The 20,274-nt window shown below is 42.2% G+C and overlaps 2 protein-coding genes across 9 annotated transcripts in view; one reads left to right on the forward strand and one right to left on the reverse strand.

The window, feature by feature from the left end:
* Tubd1 (tubulin delta 1) overlaps positions 1-5,701 on the reverse strand; it is a 20,680-nt gene extending 14,979 nt beyond the window's left edge. Inside the window, exons 1-4 of one of the 4 annotated variants that reach the window (XM_050119553.1) lie at positions 5,511-5,698; positions 4,680-4,846; positions 1,429-1,648; positions 988-1,135 (exon numbers count right to left, since the gene is read on the reverse strand). In XM_050119553.1, the coding sequence (XP_049975510.1) occupies positions 988-1,135; positions 1,429-1,600 (320 nt within the window). In that variant the 5' untranslated portion in view covers positions 1,601-1,648; positions 4,680-4,846; positions 5,511-5,698. Of the gene's footprint in view, positions 1-987; positions 1,136-1,428; positions 1,649-4,679; positions 4,850-5,404 lie in introns of all 4 variants that reach the window. The other 3 variants (XM_050119555.1, XM_050119556.1, XM_050119554.1) reach the window with 3 other exon arrangements.
* Positions 5,702-5,916: 215 nt separating this feature from the next.
* Positions 5,917-20,274, forward strand: part of Rps6kb1 (ribosomal protein S6 kinase B1) — a 39,572-nt gene continuing 25,214 nt past the window's right edge. The window contains exons 1-4 of one of the 5 annotated variants that reach the window (XR_007588242.1): positions 5,917-6,163; positions 14,646-14,695; positions 15,915-16,035; positions 17,056-17,124. Coding sequence is in view for 2 of the 5 variants with exons in the window: in XM_050119550.1 (XP_049975507.1) it covers positions 6,023-6,163; positions 14,646-14,695; positions 15,915-16,035; positions 17,056-17,124 (381 nt within the window). In the remaining 3 variants the exon portion in view is untranslated. Of the gene's footprint in view, positions 6,164-6,748; positions 6,834-14,645; positions 14,696-15,914; positions 16,036-17,055; positions 17,125-20,274 lie in introns of those variants that run through there. The other 4 variants (XR_007588243.1, XR_007588241.1, XM_050119550.1 and 1 more) reach the window with 4 other exon arrangements.

Genomic DNA, 20,274 nt, shown 5'->3' on the forward strand with positions numbered 1-20,274 from the left:
TTTTTTTTTTTTTTTTTTTGCTTGTTTTTGTTTTTTCGAGATAGGGTTTCTCTGTGTAATAGCTCCGGCTGTCCTTACTTTTAATTTTGAGACAGGAGTTTGCTAAATTGCAAGAATAGCTCAGGCAGACATTAAACTTGAGATCCTCTTGCCTCAGCTCACTAAGTAGCTGGGATTATAGGCTTGCATCACCAGTTCTTACACATTTGAAATTGTAATTTTTTATGACGTATATTTATGGGAGGGTATGGCCATGTCATGGCGCATGTATGGATGTCAGAAGTAATCAGGTGTCTCCTTATACTATGTGTGTTCTGGAAACTGAACTGAGTTTATCAGGTTTGGCAGGGGTGATTTTACCCTGAGTCATTTCCCTGGCCTAAATTCTTAATTTTATTTTAGGTTTGCTTTGAGACAAGATTTGACTAGGTAGCCTTGGGTGGCCCAAGAGGTGATTTGAATAAGAATGGCCTCCCACGGGCTCACATATTTGAATGCTTAGTCATCAGGGCGAGGTACTACTTGAGAAGCTTTAGGAGACAGTAAGTGTGGCCTTGATGGAGGTTTGAGGTTTCAAAAGCCCAAGCAAGGCCCTGTACTCTCTCTTCCTGCTGCCTCTGGATCCAGATGTAGAACTCTCAGCTACTTCTCCAGCACCACATCTGTCTGCATGCTGCCATGTTCCCCTCATGATAATGGACCAAACCTCTGAAGCTGTAGGCCAGCCCAGTTAAAATGTTTTCTTTTTTAAGAGTTGCTTTGGTCATGGTGTCTCTTCATAGCAACAAACACAGAATAAGGCAGCTTGGAACTCACTCTGTAGACCAGGCTGGCCTGAATTCATAGAGATCTGACTGCCTCTGCCTCCTCAGTGCTGGAATGAGAGGCATGTGCCACCACACCAGACTCCAAATTCTAACACTTTCAGGATTTGGGGCCTGTTGTATCGACTGTACCTTCCCTGACATCATGAGGAGTTGCTCTTACCCATACGCCCAGTTGTTCCCGGATCCTTGTCTCTGACAAAAGCACGCGTGCTGACCGTATGTCCACCGGCCAGACTGGGCAGCTCTGGACAGTGTTTGATTGATCACTTTAGGTTCCATGTCAACAAGGACAGCCCGGGCAACGGGAACTAGAGTAGGGAGAAGGCGGGAAATCGTATATTTTATGTCAGTACCACACAGCATACACTAAGTCCCTGAACCATATTGCCAGCCCTAGATTCAGTTGTTTGTTCTTTTGTTGTGCTTTTTTTTTTTTTTTTAACTGGGGGGGGCTGCAGGTAGAGTTCTTGCATAGCCTGCTGAGGTCATGGGGTGGGGAAAGAAAGGCAAAGGCCCTCCCTAGTGAGCTGGAAGGGGGATGGGCTTAGAGACTTTCAAGACCTTTAAGGGAGGGAAGGAGAGGACTGTGGACCACACCTACCTCCATTTTCTTCCTCTCTGAAAAATCTTTCTTTGCAAGAGGCTTGATATGCCTCATTTTCTCTCTTAGAGCAGAGTCCCTGGGAACAGTGTGAGTCTCTAAATAAAGCATCAAACACTTCAAAGCCAATCTGGTTGCCACACTGTCCAAGCTGCACTGTTACTATCGACATGCCAAGCCACAGACTGGGCCCAGTCTAAAACACAAGGGATTGGATAACCTGCAAAAAGACACAGACATTAGAAACCACCACATTACTAACAAGAGCAAGCAATATGCCATGTGCTCATGAGACAGACGGAAGGGGCTGGAGGGAGGCTCATGTGCTCATGACACAGATGGAAGGGGCTAGAGAGATGCTCAGTGGTTAAAGCACTTGCTCCTACTGCACAAGAACCAAGTTTGGGTCCCAGCACCTACAATGCTGCCTGTAGCTCCAGGTCTAGGGGTTCCAATGTCCTCTGTTGGCCTTCCCAGGCATTGCATGCACATGGTGCACATATAGATATACAGGTATTCACATAAAGATATGCAGGTATTCACATACAACATAAAGATAAATAAAAGTTTTAGAAAATTAAAAATATGTGTACATGGGGGCTGGAGAGATGACTCAGATGTTACGAGAACTGGCTGCTATTTCAGAGGTCCCTAGTTTACTTCCCAGCAATCACACAATTGCTAACAACCATCCATGAGATCTGGTCCCCTCTTGTGGCATGCAGGTATACATGTAGGCAGAAAGCTGTATACATAATAAATAAATCAGCCAAGTGGTAGTATGCTTGTCTTTAATTCTAGTACTTGGGAGGCAGAGGCATGAATCCCTGTGTTTGAGGCCAGCCTGGTCTATAGCACTAATTCCAGGACAGCCAGGGCTACTCAAAAAAAAAAAAAAAAAAAAAAAAAAAAAGAGGAAAAACAACTTAAACAAATAAGAAAAAAAATATATGTGCATTAACAAAAAGTAACTTTTTGTCTGGACCTGGAGGCCTACACCTTTAATTCTAGCACTCAGGAGGCAGAGGCTTGTGGATCTCTGTAAGTCCAGGTCAGCTCATGAGACTGTCTAAAATGTGTGTGTGTGTGTGTTTATACATTTGTTTTTGAGACAGGGTCTCATGACATAGCTCTGGCTGGCCTGGCTTTGAATTCACAGAGATCAGTTTGTTTCTATCTCTGGAGTGCTGGGATTAAAGGCATGCAGCACCATGCTCGACAATCTATGATTCTTACTTTGCCATCAAAAAGCACTTCAGAACGAGCTGAAGGAAGCAGCGTTGATGTTTATTAAGAAGGGATTTTAGCGGATTTAAGTAACGGTACTGATGGAAAGAGAGGCACTTAAGAAAAGGATATTGCATCCCCAGTGTGGGGCATGGACTGCTCAAGAAGCAATCACATTAAAGTGTCTTAGCCACAACTACATATGTTAATGTGCTTTTGTTGTCTTCTTACTTACCTTTTATTTATTTATTTTTAAATTTTTATTTATTATGTATACAGTGTTCTATCTGCATGTATGCCAACCCGCCAGAAGAGGGCACCAGACCTCATTACAGATGGTTGTGAGCCACCATGTGGTTGCTGGGAATTGAACTCAGAACCTCAGGAAGAGCAATCAGTGCTCTTAACCTCTGAGCCATCTCTCAAGCCCCTTATTTATTTATTTATTGAGACAGGGTCTCACTGTGTGGCTCTGGCTGTCCTGGAATTCACTATGTAGACCAGGCTAGCCTCAAGCATATAGAAATCCACCTACCTCTCTCTCTCCTGAGTGCTGTAAATTTGCTTTGTTTGTTTTGAGACAAGGTTTCTCTGTGAAACAGTTTTGCTTATCATGGAACCAGCTCTGGAGAGCAGGCTGGCCTCGAACTCACAGAGATCCGCTTGCATCTGCCTCCTGAGTGCTGAGATTAAAGGCGTGCGCCACCACCACCTGGCCTGTAAATTTATTCTTAGTGAAAATATTTTGGGGCTGCCTGTTTGTCTGTCAACTACATGCGATGCTGGGAACTGAACCTGGATCCTCTGCAAGAACAGCAAATTCTCCTAACTGTTGAGGCCTCTCTTCAGCTGGCTTTTAATGTCTTCTCACATTGCACGGTCCAGACTTTCTAAGAGAATTATTTTTCTTTCCCTCTCTTTTGGTTCCTCGTGTGCACTGGGGAGGACGACAGGCGGCTAAGGTAAACAGTACGGCACAAAGGCTGCAGTAAGGCCGCACTGGAGACTCATAATCTTAGGCCTTACACATGGCTCCTTACTATTTTAACATTCCTATTTGAGATAGCTCTATATAAAAGGAATATTGTCTCTACATCGGCAACTTGCACAGAGCTTTTTGCCAATAGTCTGCATGTGTGTGGCCCTTGTTTTCTGCCGGGTTTGAGGCCCGGTTGAACTCTCTCTGGTTGCTTGCAGCTGTGTATCAGGCTAGGTGACCTGTGACTCCGGGGATTCTCTGGCCCCACTTCCCATCTTTCCAGAGGAGTGCTGTGATTACAGATGTGTGCTACTGCACCTGGTTTAAAATGGGTTCTGAGATTTGAACTCAGGTCCTCACACTTGCACAGCAAATGCCTCACCCCCTGCACCATTTCCCTGTCCCCTGTGCTGCAATCTTGACTTTCAGGTGGTGAGACCTCACTATACTCTGGGGTAAAGTACCCCATTCTTGACCTCCCCACGTTCATAATTTTACCTGTCTTTCTGTCCTGCCTCCATCTAAGAATCCAGTCATTTAAAGACATCCTCTTACACTATATAATATGGGAGGGGGATCTGGGGTACTCAAATTCATTCACACATAGATCAATAGTTTCCAAATATGATTTGTACTCACTGTTTTCCCCAAGTATGGTTTTAAGAAACCAAACCAAAACAAAATGTTGGTTGAGGGAGCTATGTAATCATGAGAACCGGAGTTCGGATGCCAGCACCCACACAACCAGCCAGGTGTCCTGTGCAGACCTGTAGTTCCAGGTCCAGGTAGGTGCAGACAGAAGGACCCCTGGGGATGGCTTCCAGCTTGACTGAGAAGCTGAAGCCCCAGGTTCAGAGAGGTGCTGGAGGGATGGGGTTGGGCAGGGGGGGGGGATATATAGAGAGAGTGTGTGTGTGTGTGTGTATCTTTCCAAAAGGAATATGTGAGGAGTAATAAAGGAAATACTGTGATAACCAACCGGGATGCCCTCTTCTCTGCATTTGCGTAAGTGCTCACATCTACACGCATGCGCACGTACACTCACATGTAAATGATCTAATGTTAATATAATGTTGATTGAAGGAATTCTTTGTATTCACTTCACACCGCATGGACATTGGAAGTTAGCTTAATAACAGAACATCCATCGAACATTAATTTTCTGTCTTTCAAGAAAATAACTTATTCTTTTTCCACAAGGCAGCTTCTGGCCTGCTAAGTACAATTAAAATCAGTAAGGAATGTTTTGTTTAGTTCCAGTATTAAAACAAAGTTGGAGCCGGGCATAATGGCGCATGCTTTTAATTCCAGCACTTGGGAAGCAGATACAGGCGGATCTCTGTGAATTCAAGGCCAGTCTGGTCTAGAGTGAGTTCCAGCAGATTCTGGGCTACATAGTGAGACTTGGACTCGGAAAGAAAAACAAAGTTGGAGCTTAGAGTAAGGCCAGATAAAAATTAAAGTAAGTCTTATTAGTTTCATACAACAAAAAAGCATTCTTTGTTTTGAGACGGGGTTTCCCCCATGTAGCCCAATCAGTTCTGGACTGGCAGGGTTCAAGCACGTGACCTTTCTACTTCAGACTCCCTGAGAGCAGGGATTATAGGTGTGCGCCACTATGCCCGGTAAAAGAGTGTTTTTGATAAATGCATCAATCCTATGTAGCCCTGGAAATGAGCAGAGGCTAGCGAACCAGATTTTCAACTTAACGGCTAAGCCTGCGTTGTAGGTAATACTATTCTTATTTTACAGATAAGGAAATTGAGTTACCAAAGGATTATGAAACTTTCCAAAGCCACTGAATTAACAAATATCAAGGCCAAGACGTTCTCTTTGCCTTTCTGCCCTATCAGCTCCCCATTAGCCCCACACTCACTGACAGCTCTCGGACCCGCAGTTTCGGTTCGGTTCAAACTTCAGAAGACCAGCCCTCTCACTATGCGCATGCTCACTTCAAATACTTCTTAAAAGAACTACTGAGAACAAATTAATGCGCATGCTCCTTATACGAAGAGCTCTGCTGAGGCTTTTTTTTTTTTTCCTTTCCTCCTATTTAGAATAGTTAATCACGCATGTTCAATTTTAATTTATGAACTTCAGATATGGTACGCATGCTCGGTGTCCAGTAAAACGCCTTAGACAGTAACGCGCATGCTCTACTTTCCGGGTTTGGCTTCGGTTGGTGATCTGCGCATGTTCCTGCCAGTACCTGGAGCCGGGAGATAGTGCTACGCATGTCCGCTGCCCACAGTTGGCTTCACGAACCCTTGTACGCATGCTCCGGGGCTGAACTTGAGGAGCCAGTCTGGGGCCTAAGCGCAGACGCATTGAGCTTAAGCAGCTGGTGATGGCGGCAGCAGCAGTGGAGTCTGCGGCGGGTCCGGGCCCATGAGGCGACGACGGAGGCGGGACGGCTTTTACCCAGCGCCTGACTTCCGAGACAGGGAAGCTGAGGACATGGCAGGAGTGTTTGACATAGACCTGGACCAGCCAGAGGACGCAGGCTCTGAGGATGAGCTGGAGGAGGGGGTGAGGCCCGGGGTCCCCGGGGATGTGGCGCGGGGTGGGGTGGGGGGGAAACGGGACGATGAGGTGACAGGGCCGGGGTGGCGGCGTGGGCCCGGGAAGCCTGGTGTGTCCTAGGGCGCGGAGACCCGGGGGGACGCGAGCGGTCTCCGAGAGGAGCCGAAACACCGCGCGGCCGACGAGGGAGAGGGAGCAGGCGGGATGGCGGGCGGGCTGGCGGGCGGGCGGGCGGGGCGGACCTGGCCCTAGGTGTGAGGCCTCTGCGGGGCGCGCAGGTGCAGGTCTCGCCCTGGTCCCTAGAGCAGCGCAGCCCAGAGCGATGTGTTTCGGGACCGCCGAGGAGGAACGGCGCGCGCTCGGCTCCTGAATGTGGCCGGGGTGGTGCGAGCGTGTGCTGCGGGGTGGGGCGGGGGGGAGCTGCTCTTGCTGGGTGTCCCCTAAGTGCAGGTGTGAGGCGCGAAGGGCTTCCCCCTGGAGTGTTAGATGGCAAGTCTTGAGCTCTTCAGACTCCCCACAACCACCTCTCTTCTCGGCCTGTCGCTTCTCTCCTAGGAAGCGCTCAGCTGTTAGAAGTGACAGCTGAAAACTTCTGTCGGGAGTAGCACTGCCGCTGCTGTTACAGCCACCAGAAGTTTTATTTCGGGAGCAAGGGGGCCCTACTGCATCTTCCAGGGTTTGTTTGTTTGCCTTTTATTTTTAACCCCCCTTCCGTGTGACATTTTAAAGGAAAAAAAAAAAGCATTCATAATGACACACGGCATTTGTAAGTTAATTTCCCTCAAGTTGAAGATGTCTATATTTTTTTTTCGGAATAATTTATGTAATTGTAGGGTGGGGAAAAAAACCCAGCGTTGACAGCTGTGATTTGTCTCGCCCGAAATAAATTGCTTGAACAGAGACTTGTGAATAGTGGTGTGAGGGCTTTCCTTGCTGAAGTTTAAATTTAGAATCGCTTTTCCTAACGCACATCTTGGTTTTACCTTTGCTGTCCTAGGAGTTTATTTATGGAACATCACCTTTTCTAAAATAACATTTATTGAAACATACACATATTACACCGAGGGTCAAAAAAAAAAATGAGATGTCAAACTGAAGAACCGATTCAGGGCAAATGCCCTCAGTAAAAACCTCATGGGGATTTCATAAGAATATGGATTTATGGCTGATGTTAGGTATTTGCTACATTTGCATAAGGGCTCTTTTCTCATCCCCAGTTTTCCTTCTTTAATAAATAAATTGTCAAAAGGTTGAAAGACTCTGTATAAAGGACTCTGAACCTTTTACGAAATTAAGTGGGCCAACCAAGCTTTGCTCTTTTTATAATTGAGTGACTCTCGGGGTCACACAGATCCAAATGTGGGTTTTGAGACACACACACACTTTTTAAATGTGGAATTCCACTTAGCCTTTTAATCAGACGTGGTGGATACTAAATTTGAAACAAATACAGGATTACTTTAATTATAAATATGATACACTGTTGAGTTACATTGTTTCCATATGGCAGTGGCTTTGGAGTAGGGCCAGAGAGTGAACTGCAGAGGAGAGTGGCTTTATGGGAATATTGTCATTAGTGACTGGTGGAATTTTCAGTCTGTGGGTTCATCGTCTTTGGAGAGTACAATATTGTGATTCTTGGGACGAACTCTGGGGCCTTGTTTGTTTTTCTTTTCGCTTTCTTAATGTACTTCAAGAGCAGTAGGAGTTCCAGGTCTGGCCTACTCTTGGGACAGAAAAAGTGGGTAAGAGAATGGAATGTGACCACTACCTTAGGGAAAAGGTTAGGAGGAAGAGCAGAAGTAATTACGGACGATTTTGAAGAGGAGTGCTTTTAGAGTTGAAATGTTTCTCTTGAGTGCATTCTTTAAAAACAACCAAAACCAAAGCTGGGCAGTGGTGGCGCACGCCTTTAATCCCAGCACTTGTGTGGCAGAGGCAGGCTGATCTATGTGAGTTCAAGGCCAGGCTGGTCTACAAAGTAAGTGCCAGGATAGCCAGGGCTACACATGGAAACCCAGTCTCGAAAAACTAAGGGGGGAAAAAAAACCCCCAAAACAGTGTGTCACTGTGTAGCCATGTGGCTTCAAACTCCAAATTCTCCTACATCGGGCTCCTGAGTGCCAAGAATACAGGCTGGGTGCACCTGTTAGGCCTTCATTGTTACTAAGGGATGTCTTAATGTCTCTCGAGGTGGAAAAAGGGATGGAGTTGGGTCAGCTGCCTAAAGAGAATCAGTCTCATGGGGAAAAAAAGTTTAAAAATTTTTAAGTATGGTAACAGTTTTGATTCTTAGAAAATCTTATGTTTCCTCTGATAGTTTCTTTCTTTCTCTCTTTTTTTTTTCTTTTTCAAGACAGGGTTTCTCAGTAGCTTTGGAGCCAGCAGCTTTTAGTTTCTTATGTAAATCGTTCAGAACAGTCCCATTTCTTTCTTTTATAATGAGGAAACTGAGGCATAGACCAGAGAAGTGATTGCCCACAATTAGTATCTTCTGACTCATTTGAGCAGATTGTATTATATAGATTTAAATATCTTGGGCCAGATGGATGGCCCAGTGGGTAAAGGCACTTGCTAACAGAAGTTTTGTGCTGAAGACTTGAGTTTGATAAATTTGATTGACATGAGCTTACTCTAGCTATCCTGGCCTTCAACTTGTGGTTCTTCTTGATCCTCCTGACCCTCTTCTCTCCTGTGTGTTGGGGTTGTAAGTTTGCACACCCCCCCCCAAATCTGGCTTGCACACGGATTCTTTCTTTCACATTTATTTATTTTGATGAGGTAGGTGTGCAGTAGCACATGTATGGAGGTCAGAGGACAATTTGCGAGAGGTCAGTTCTCTCTTTCCATCATGTGGAGAATCTGAATCAAACTTAGGTCCTCAGACTCACCAGCTGAGCCATTCCCTTGACTCCCGCATAGGTTCTTTTCAAATTGTTACTACATTTGTATGTGTGCAGACGCATTTCTATGTGTGTGTGTGTGCGTGTATGCATGTGTGGCATTATGCTATAGTGCACATTGTGGGTGAGATGACAACTTGTGGGTTCAGAGGAATGAATTCAGTCATCAGGCTTAGTGACAAGCTTTTAGCCACAGAAGTATCTCATAACCCTGCTTTTTTTTTTTTGGTTTTTCGAGACAGAGTTTCTCTGTGGTTTTGGAGATCCACCTGCCTCTGCCTCCCAAGTGCTGGGATTAAAGGCGTGCGCCACCAGCGCCCGGCTTGGAACTAGTTCTTGTAGACCAGACTGGCCTCGAACTCCTGGACATCAGCCTGCCTCTGCCTCCAAGTGCTGGGATTAAAGGCTTGTACCACCACCGCCTGGCTCAGCCCTGCATTTTTTTTTAAGATTTATTTATTTATTATGTATACAACATTCTGCCTCGATGTGTGCCCGCATGCCAGAGCAGGGCACCAGATCTCAGTACAGATGGTTGTGAGCCACCATGTGGTTGCTGGGAATTGAACTCAGGACCTCTGGAAGAGCAGCCTTAACCTCTGAGCCATCTCTCCCGCCCCTCAGCCCTGCATTCTTGAGATTGCTTATATTAGCCTCAATCACAGTGTGCCTGTTTGTATGTCAAGTTGAATTCAGTAAAAGAAAAATAGGGAATAGAGATCTCTTTGGCCATACTCATGAGCTATGGAATCTTCAGTAAGCTGATATTTTTTTCTTCTTTGTAAAGTGAGGGTTAAATGTAAAGGATTCTCAAGATACCCTGACTTATTGTCCGGTTTGCTGCTTCATGGACTGCTAGCTTATCAGCACCAGTCATTGCTAAGTTCTGAGTGATTAGAATTTGCCTTCAGCTGTTCCTAGCCACTCAGTAACAATGCATGTAAACCAGAGCTGGCATGTTTTTAGAATGGTAGTATTTTTTTAAATAATTAATCACACAGATAACACCTTTGTAGGTATTTTGTACTGGGTGAATCTATATTATATTAGTATAGGCATGTATGTAGTCAATTCTTCAGACAGTAAATGATAAAATTAGATAAATTATAGATAAAGCTGAGTGGCTGCTATCCAAATTAAAAAACAGAATAAAAGCCCTAAAAGTATAAAGTAATGGATAATCACATGAATGAATGAATAAAAGGCTTTGATGAGTTTTTTCTTCCTGTTTGTCTATATTTCTGTGGTAATAAGCTGAAACTAAGGCAAAGTTTTCCTCTAGAGAAATGTTAGATTATGAAAATGTTGGCTGCGTCTTTGCTTTTTCTGCCAGTTCAAAATTTGAAATAATTGCTGAGACATATTACACAAATTTTAGAATGAAATAGCAGATTTTTGTTTGACAAAAAATTATTGCTCTGCCAGGTGTGGTGGCACATGCCTTTAATGCCAGTAGTCAGGGGGCTGAGTTCAAGGCCAGCCTGGTATACAAGTTATAGCCAGGGGTACATAGAATGATCCAGTCTCAAAAGAGAATTTAATTTTTTTTTTTTTTTTAAATTAGGGCCCAGCTTGACAGCTCAGTGGGTAAAGATCTTGCTGCCACACTGGCAACCTAAGCTTAATGTTTGATTCCCGGAATCCACATGATGGGAAGAGAGAACTGACTTCCATAAGTTGACCCCTGACTTCCACTGTGCACCATGTCATGAGCTTGTTCAAGTACACATACGTACACCCATGCACGCATGCATACACACACACAGAAACACTCATTATTTGATTTTTTTCTCGAGACAGGGTTTCTCTGTAGTTTTGGTGCCTGTCCTGGAACTAGCTCTTGTAGACCAGGCTGGTCTCGAACTCACAGAGATCTGCCTGCCTCTGCCTCACAAGTGCTGGGATTAAAAGCACACACCACCACCACCCCGACCCTCTTTACATAACATTTTTAATTTAAAATTTTGCAAATATTCACTGGTAGGCTAATATGACACAGTCTGTCTTGTATAATACTTTGCCTTAGCAGGATTCTAGTTCATACAGGTGAATCTTTTAGAGAGTGTGTGTGTTTTGAGACAGGGTTTCCCTGTGTAGCCCTGGCTGTCCTGGCACCCACTTTGTAGACCAGGCTGGTCTTAAACTCAGAGATCTGCTTGCCTCTGCCTCCCAAATGTTAGCATTAAAGTCATGTGCCACCATTGCCCAAAAAGTTTGATCTGTCTGCTTGCCTGCCTGCCTGCCTGACTGGCCGGCCTGCCTATCTATCTATCTATCTATCTATCTATCTATCTATCTATCTATCTATCTATCTATCTATCTATCTATCTATCTATCTATCTAATGTGTGTGGGTGTTTTGTCTGCATGCATGCTTGCACACCAGAAGAGGGTATGGGATGGGATTCTGTAGCACGATTAATAAAAACCCAGAGACAGATATTAGGTTTAACCTGAAGGTCAGAAAAGTTAAACAGCCACCCACTGACTTTTACCTCGACTTCATTCCGAAATGGTAATCCTGCATCTGGTAATGAGACTGAGCTGACACCTGTCTCCTCCCGTTTTATATTCCTCTCTAGTGCTAAGATTAAAGGTGTGTGCCACGCCTGCCTGGTCTATAAGGCTGACCACTGTGGCTGTTTTACTCTCTGACCTTCAGGCAAGCTTTATTTATTAAAATACAAATGAAATATCACTACAGGATCCATGGAACTGCAGTTATATATGGTGTTGGGAATTGAACCCAGGACCTCTGGAAGAGCAGCCAGTGCTCTTAATCACTGAGCCATCAGCCTCCACACAGGTGAATCTTAAAGTAGCAGGAAATAATTCTGAGGGAAGAATTTCCTTTGAAAGAATGTTGTCAATGTGTATTTCAGTGTGTAGTGAGAGATTTTTGTAGAAGTACGGTGAGTGGCAGAAAAGAATTGTGTCACTGAAGTCTCTGTTCTAGAAAGTAACGGTAGGGGTAGGAAGTTAGTGCAGGTGCAAGTGCATGTGGTGGAGCAGGCTCCGGAAATGAGCCACAGCCTGGGGGCATGTCTGCTGAGGTGGCTTCCAAGGAGGCTCTCTGCTAACTACTCTGTGATCTTTAATTTAGAATTAAGTAAAGCCAACATTAAAGAAAAAGACAATTATGTAACATCAGTTTTATCACATCTGAAAGAAGTTAGTCATTTGTCTCTAAAGTGCAGCCATGATTGTATGGCGGCCAGAAACTAAAACCCTGGTTTATTGGTGGGTTTTTGTTTTTTGTTTGTTTGTTTTTGGATACTGGGTCTGACTATGAAGCCTTGTCTAGACTGACTTAAAACTCTGTATAGAGCAGGCTAGTCTGGAACTCACAGAGATCTGTCCACCTCTGCCTTCCAGTTAACTTAATTTAATTGAACCAGATCTCATTATAGATGGTTGTTAGCCACCATGTGGTTGCTAGGAATTAAACTCAGGTCCTCTGGAAAAAGTTAGTGCTCTTAACCTCTGAGCCATCTCCAAAGCCCCTATGTTGAACTTCTTAAGAGATTACCAGACTATTTTCTGAAGTTCTTACACCATTTCACATTCACACTAGCAGGGTATAATGGTTTCTTCCCTCTTGTCTCTTGCCTTTTCTATAGTCTTTTTTATTTTAATATTTCTTTATTTATTATGTATACAATATTCTGTCTGTGTGTATGCCTGCAGGCCAGAAGAGGGCACCAAACCCCATTACAGATGGTTGTGAGCCACCATGTGGTTGCTGGGAATTGAACCCAGGACCTTTGGAAGAACAGGCAATGCTCTTAACCTCTGAGCCATCTCTCCAGCCCTCTATAGTCTTAGTAAATGGGAAGATGTAGCTTATGTCTCTCTGCATCTGTCTTCTAGTACTAATGCTGAATATCTGTGGGTTATTGTTCATTTTATGTCTTCTTTGGAAAAAAACCTATTCAGAGTCTAACTTGTTTTTCAAAATTGTTATCTTTTTATTCCTTTTCTGTGGTTTTCTTATCATCTTTTCTTATAGGGGAGTGGAGGAGCTAAATGTGCTGGGGATCAAACCCAGGACTTTGCACATTCCACCCCAGTGCTGTACCTCTGAGATATATCCCAAGACCTTTTGTTTTTGATGTACCAAGTCGTTCAGGATGGCTGTAAATGTACTCTGTGGCAGGTCTTAAATTTATGATCTCAGTCTCTTAATCAAGTAGTTAGAATTGATTACAGGCCTTTTATACCAGGTGTGGCTCTTCCCCCCCCCTACCTTTTTCATTTATTTATTTATTTAGAGTCTTGCTGTTTCACTGTGGTTGGCCTGGAATTCACTGTTTAAGCATTTCTCTTTCCTGCATCTTTCAAATGCTTAGATTACAGGCATGTAGTACCATGCTCAACATCTAAGCTATACTTAAATACATATACATATATATTTTTTAAATTTTAAATTTTGTGTATATGTGTGTCTGTGCTCATGACTGGAGGTGCCTGAGGAAGACAGAAAAAGGCTTCAAATTCTCCCCCAGTCCTGCCCATGCTGCAGTTACAAACTTGTGAGCTGCTTGTTTTGGGTCCTGGGAACTGATTCTGGGTTCTCTGGAAAACAGCACACTCATTCTCTCACTCCTGAGCCAGCTCTCCAGCCCCACATCATCTAAGTTGTTGTGTTTTTTTATTTTGTTTTTCCATTGTTTGTTTTGTGAAATAGGGTCTCAAATGTAGACCTGGCTGGTTTTGAATTCACAGAGAAATAGCTGCCTCGGCCTCCCAGGTGTTGGTATCAAAGGCATGTGCTACCATACGTGGACATCTATGCTATTTTTACTGATTCTGTTCTGAGTAGCATTTTCTCAATTTAGTTTTAGGGTTGTTCATTGTCAGTACACAGTAGGTTAATTACAATTTTCACTTACTCAGTGGCCAGTGTGATGTTTAATCATTAGATTGGCTGGTGAATTATTTTGCTTTGTTTAGCCACAGTGCACATTATATATCTTGGACTAGTTGCGGTTGGTTGCCTTAGGCTGAGCTCATGACATGTTCCTCTACCCAACAGAAGCATATAATTTGACTTAGTATCTTAGAATGTAATGCCTTTGGCTTCAGAATAAAAATCATATTTTTAATAGCTGATAAGTATAATTGCTGAAGGAAAACTCACTTTGCTGAAGGAAAACTCACTTGACTTTGTTTTAGGTTATGAATGAGTAGCTGTTGTAGTTAGCTGTATAAAATGAAAAAATTTAGCAGGTGGTAATAATGCACACCTTTAATCCCAGCACTCCGAGGCAGAGGCAGGAGGATCTTTGAGTTCGAGGTCAGCCTGGTCTGTAGATTGAGTTCCAGAATAGCCAAGGGTACACAGAGGAACCATGTGTCAAAACAAAGAAACAAACAAAAAAGAAAAACTTCAAAAACTTTAAAATACTCCATAGTATTGTTTGTGTACTATATTTTGTTTAGTAGCATGTTTGTTTGATAGTGAAGTAGAAATTTTAAGCTGATTTTATTTCTTTTATTCTCTGTGAATTATGAGATAAAGCATTGTACATCTTAAATTTTGAGTTTCTGGTGTTATTTATTTCTAAAACTTAAAATATTTTTCAGGGTCAGTTAAATGAAAGCATGGACCATGGGGGAGTTGGACCATATGAACTGTAAGTGTATCTGAATAAACTTCCATTGTGTTTTCAAGTAGGTTGTACCTGCTGATAACCTCAAGGGATTCTAGCTATAATCTGTTTTTAAACAGCTCATATTTACAAAGTTGTTTGTTGAGTTCCTGAATATAACATGAGAATTTTAATATTCTTTGTGTAGAAAAAGATGAAGATTCAGAGTATACTAAATATGAATTCAAGTTGGTTTTTTTTTCAAGACATGGTTTGCTGTGTAGCCATGGCTGCCCTGAAAGTTACTATGTAGACCAGGCTGGCCTAGAACTCAGATTCATTCATCTGCCTCCCAAGTGTTAGAATTAAAGATGTGTGCCACCACTACCCAGTGAATTTTTACTCATTTAATATTGAAAACTGTATTTGTAACTTTTTCTTATTGAAAAAAATTATGACAGTGCCCCCAAAATACTTCAATACAATATTCTGACAGAGAGATTAATGCAATTTTAAGTCAAATTGAACAGATTCTGTTAGGTGAGTATGTGATGAATCTACTGCTTACCCCTCCCTTCAGTAAAGAGCATGACAAGAGATGGGGAAGACCGGCTACTCACATAAGAAGCATGTACATGACCTGCACATTTGCCACTCCTTTTTTGGAAACTTTAAGCAAGTAACTTGGAAAAGCTAGACATGGGAAGAAATGCAGATTTATTTAATTATCAAGAATTTTAAACAAAACAATCCATGGTGTGGTGGTGAGTGCCTATAATCCTGCATTCAGGACAGTGAGGCAGGGGGATGAATTTGAGGCTAGCCTGGGTTACTTAATCATTTTGAGATAGGCCTGGGTTATATAATAACTAATTGAGTCATTTCTGAAAGATCCTAGATTTTCTGCTAGGTAATAAGTGATCCCATGGACATTTTGAATGAATTAAATTTGAATATCCAGAAGACTGTTTACTTCTTCAGCTTAGTAAACATGTTCTAATTTTATTAGTTTAGCTGGGGTGCTTGATATTTAAGAAAATAAATAATAACAGTATGTTATGTGGGCAAGCAGATGAACAGGTCCAGTCCACCCTGATCTTGACCAGCCGTGGCATTGACTCAGCCATCATCTCATTTAGATCACAGACACTCATTTACTGTCAGTTACCTAATTGGATTGTATTTTTTTTTCTTCTTTCTAACAATGTGTTGGATATAATTGAACTTTTTGCAAATTTACTTCTGGTTTTGCTTTTCTTCCCAGAGGCATGGAACATTGTGAGAAATTTGAAATCTCAGAAACTAGTGTGAACAGAGGGCCAGAAAAAATCAGACCAGAATGTTTTGAGCTACTTCGGGTACTTGGTAAAGGGGGCTATGGAAAGGTAGGAAGTGTTTTTGAAATAGCTGTCTTTGACTTGGATAGCTTGATTCCATTCATCAGTGTAGGATCTAACCCTGACTTGTATAATTTGAGGGTGTAAGTTCAGTTCCCACCTTTCATATCACTCACACAGACATAATGTCGACCCTTAATATTAGCAGCTGATGTGCCAGCCAGTTCGCTGTTGAAGCAGTGCTCTGTTCTTTGGCCCAGTGGCACCTTGTGTAGGATTCCCCTTTAAACATGGGTAGATCACTCCTCACTTCATGCACGTTTAATTGTCTCTTCCTGAGGGTTGAATCTGAATGTTTTCTTTGATTTGCAGTGTCTAAGAAATAGGAAAGATGAAAGACTGTAAGAAAGGGGTTTCATAGTTTTGCCCTAGGCATTCTAATTTAAGACCTTATCTTTATATGTCTGCCCAAGACAACTATACCCCAGACATTCCCTTCTAAGAGAGTTTAACAACTTGTTTAGGTTAAGGACTATCTGTACCATCCTAATGTTAGTTTTTAGAAGTGTGACATTTTTAGTTTAAGGTTAAGGCATGCTGGAATATGTAACACTTTGAAGCTTACATGTGGATTAAAAGTGCTGGGTTAGTAGACATCTTAATGCAGTGAGTGAGAATCTGTTGTTTAGTTTAGTATTGTACGAAATAATAACAATTGTATCCCGGGTATAAATTTATGTAAAAAACTGAGAAATTTGCGTTTTAAGTTGGGGACACTGATAGTTTGTGTTAAGTGAACTAGGGTTTTGTGAGTGCTGTTTAGTTGGATATTTTCCAACACTACCATCAGGTGACAGAAAACCACAGAAAGTCACACACTAACAGTTTTCTCTAGTAAATCTTAAAATGTGGCCTTTTGTAACCGACCCTTTTTATGCACAGTCCTTTGTGATGTACTTTTTACAGTATAAACAACAGTATGACATGTTTCTTATAAATGGGTATTATGGAAGATGGCCTGCATAGTTTGACTTTTGGTAACATGTCAACACTCCTTTCTTTGTCCAGGTTTTTCAAGTACGAAAAGTAACAGGAGCAAATACTGGGAAGATATTTGCTATGAAGGTGCTTAAAAAGGTGATTGCTTTCCCCTTTTCACTCTCTGTGCTCTAGCTTACTTCTGTCAAAATTTTATTTGGAAAACTGTGTCTCTAGGCCCTGAGGTGGAGCGCATGTTTAATCTGCAGCACCTCTTCTCTAGAAAAGGAGGGTATTGTAACAGCTTTCCTTGTAGAATGGAGGGACGTTGTGATGTGCTTTGTTTCATACGTGTTTTATTTCTGATGAGGATGGAAAGGAGAGCACTGTCAGTTCTCTGAGGGACACAGCTGCTTCTGGTCTCCATGTTTCTAAATAGTAAGCATAATATTACTCTTTTATATACAACAGTTCTAGATTGTATAGTAATTTTCTATTAAGAATTTTAACTTTTTTCAATCTTAACTTTTTTCTATTGTGCCCTCTTGGTTCATTTTTATTGACTCTACTATTGTGGTCTCTAGTTCTTTTGTTTGTTTGTTTGTTTGTTTGTTTGTTTTTGAGACAGGGTCTCACGCAGCCAAGACTAGTCTTGAACTTCTGGCCCTCCTTTCTTTATTGGCTGGGATTACAGGTGTGCACTACTATGTCCAGCTTCCTTAGGAGCCTTTTATTCCCTGTTCCAGTCTATACTCTAGCATGTCTGACATTAAAAGACTCCATTTGCCGCAGTCCTTTCATCTTGGTTCTTCACTGTTCCGTTCTGTTTTCTGCGTGTCATGATTCTGTATTTCTTTATTTATACCCCATTTTCTTACAGTAACCATCTTGCCTTGAGGAAACATTCTCGAAGATTTTTGCTTGTAATTGTTTTTGCTATTGTTGTTGGTGAGACAGGCTCAATATATATATAGTCCAGGCTGTCCTTGAACTCATGACTCTGTTGCCTCAGCCTTCCAAATTCAACCATAATTTACCAGTGTGCATTACCATCCTAGGTATGTTTCTTCTTTCATAGCTGAGTCCCTATAGCTGATAACCAAACCAGTACCACGCAGATTGTTGGGTAGAAAAGTATGGCGCAAAGTCAGAGGGGGAAGTCTTGTGAGAGATTTGTGTTTGGGAGCTGGTGGTAGGACTGCTACTGGAACTCTTGGGAGGAGTTCTTGAGCCCTAAGTCCTCACTCTGTTTCTTAGTATTACATTAATACCATTAGAGCAAATTCATATTTTACATTTTTATTTATTTTCAATCTTTATGTACACATATGTGTGATTATGTATGTAAATTCGAGTATTCATGTTGCCATGGCTTTCATCTGGAGGTCACAGGGAGATGTTGGGTGTTGGTCTTCGCTTTTCACCTATTCAAGGGGAGGTCTTTTGTTATTTCCACTGTATGCACTAGACTGGCTGATCCACTTCTGAGCTGTTCCTGTCCTCTGCCTTCCATCATTGCTGCAGAGCACTGGGATTACAGACATGGTTCTGGGCAGTCAAACTCACACTATAACCTGGAACTCATTATATAGACCAGGCTGGCCTTAGACTCAAAGCCACTTGCCTCTGCTTCCAGAGTTCTGGAATTAGAATCATCCCTTTAGATTCATATTTTTTGAATTATATTTTTGAGACAGAGTCATGCTATGTAACCTTGCCTGGCCTCAAATTTGCAATTTTCCTTTCTGTCCTATGCTACCGTGTACTTGTTTGAGTTCAGAGGGAGGGAGTGTGTGTGTGTGTGTGTTGCTGGGGTTTGAACCAAGGGTCTCATATTTGCTAAGCAAGCCAGCTATTACTGTGTTGTACTCTCTGCTTAGTCCCTGGGAATATTTCTGGTGTTGAAAATAATGGAGACAATGCTAATTTCTTTCCCCTTTCATCTTTTTCTTCTCCTTTTTTTAAATCTTAGTTTACTTTTTTTTTTTTTTTTTAGGTAAGGTCTTACTGCACAGCCCTGGTTTGTTTAGAACTTTCTATAGAAAACCAAGCTGGTCTTGAACTCAAAGATCTGTTTGCCTCTTCCTCCTGAGTTCTGAGACTAAAGGTGTGTAGGCACTATGCCTGTCCTTTCTTTTGTTTTGAAGATAGGGTCTTACTCTGTGCCCTAGCTGGCCTAGAACCTCCAAGCTTAAAAGAAATGGTGCCTAATCTGTTGTCCTATGAATCCATACTTCTTTCATGTGGCCTCTTCCATTCCTGTCCAATTATGAATATGCTAGTGACCTCTTCAAAGTTTTCCTGAGCTCTTTAGCCTTTCCCCACTTCCTCTTAATATGAATGGATTTAGAATTTAGATCACATTCATCTGTCATACTGAAGAATGGTATGGGTTTGTGATTATACTAATAACCAAGGTAAAAGAGACTAGTAAGTCTTACATAGTTACAATTTTTTAATTACATTTATTTGTATGGGGTGGATGTGTGGGTCAGGACAACTTGCAGGAGTCAGTTTTCTCCTTCTGTTATCTTTCTAGTCATCACCTTCTTTCGTATTTGATTAATCATTTTCTTCTGACAGCAGAAATAGACCTGCGAATAAAGCAAAACCAGTCACCATCTGAGGTGTCCAGCCAAGTGTGGCTACTTGAGAAGCCTTGTGGTGAAGCCCTTAGCTATTCTTCTTCTTTACTGACTTGTAGGAGTTTGCTTATGTGAGATCTTTGACAGTTCCCTCTCCACAATTTTGTGCTATTGGAACTGCAGTTAGTTAATGTTGGATCCTGGGCTGATAGCTGATTTTCTTAACTTCTATTTCTCTTCTTGTTTGTTTACTTCATTTTTTTTTTCGGTTTTTTGCTTTTTTGTTTTTTGAGACAGGGTTTCTCTGTAACTTTGGAGCTTGTCCTGGAACTAACTCTTGTAGACCATGCTAGTATTGAACTTAAGAGATCCACCTGCCTCTGCCTCCCTAGTGCTGGGATTAAAGGCGTGCACCACCACCACTAAGCTACTGGTTTTTTTTTTTTTTTATTGTTTGTTTGTTTTTTGAGACAGAGTTTCTTTGTGGTTTTGGGGCCTGTCCTGGAACTAGCTCTTGTAGACCAGGCTGGTCTCGAACTCACAGAGATCTGCCTGCCTCTGCCTCCCGAGTGCTGGGATTAAAGGCGTGCGCCACCACCGCCCGGCTAGCTACTGATGTTTTTAAAATGAATTTTTTTTTTAAATATTTATTTATTATGTATACAATATTCTGTCTGTGTGTATGCCTGCAGGCCAGAAGAGGGCACCAGACCTCATTACAGAT

The sequence above is a fragment of the Alexandromys fortis genome, unplaced genomic scaffold (genome assembly GCF_014885135.2).
Source record: "Alexandromys fortis isolate MF-2015 unplaced genomic scaffold, M_Fortis_MF-2015_v1.1 scaffold_173, whole genome shotgun sequence".
NCBI classification, from domain to species: Eukaryota; Metazoa; Chordata; class Mammalia; order Rodentia; family Cricetidae; genus Alexandromys; species Alexandromys fortis.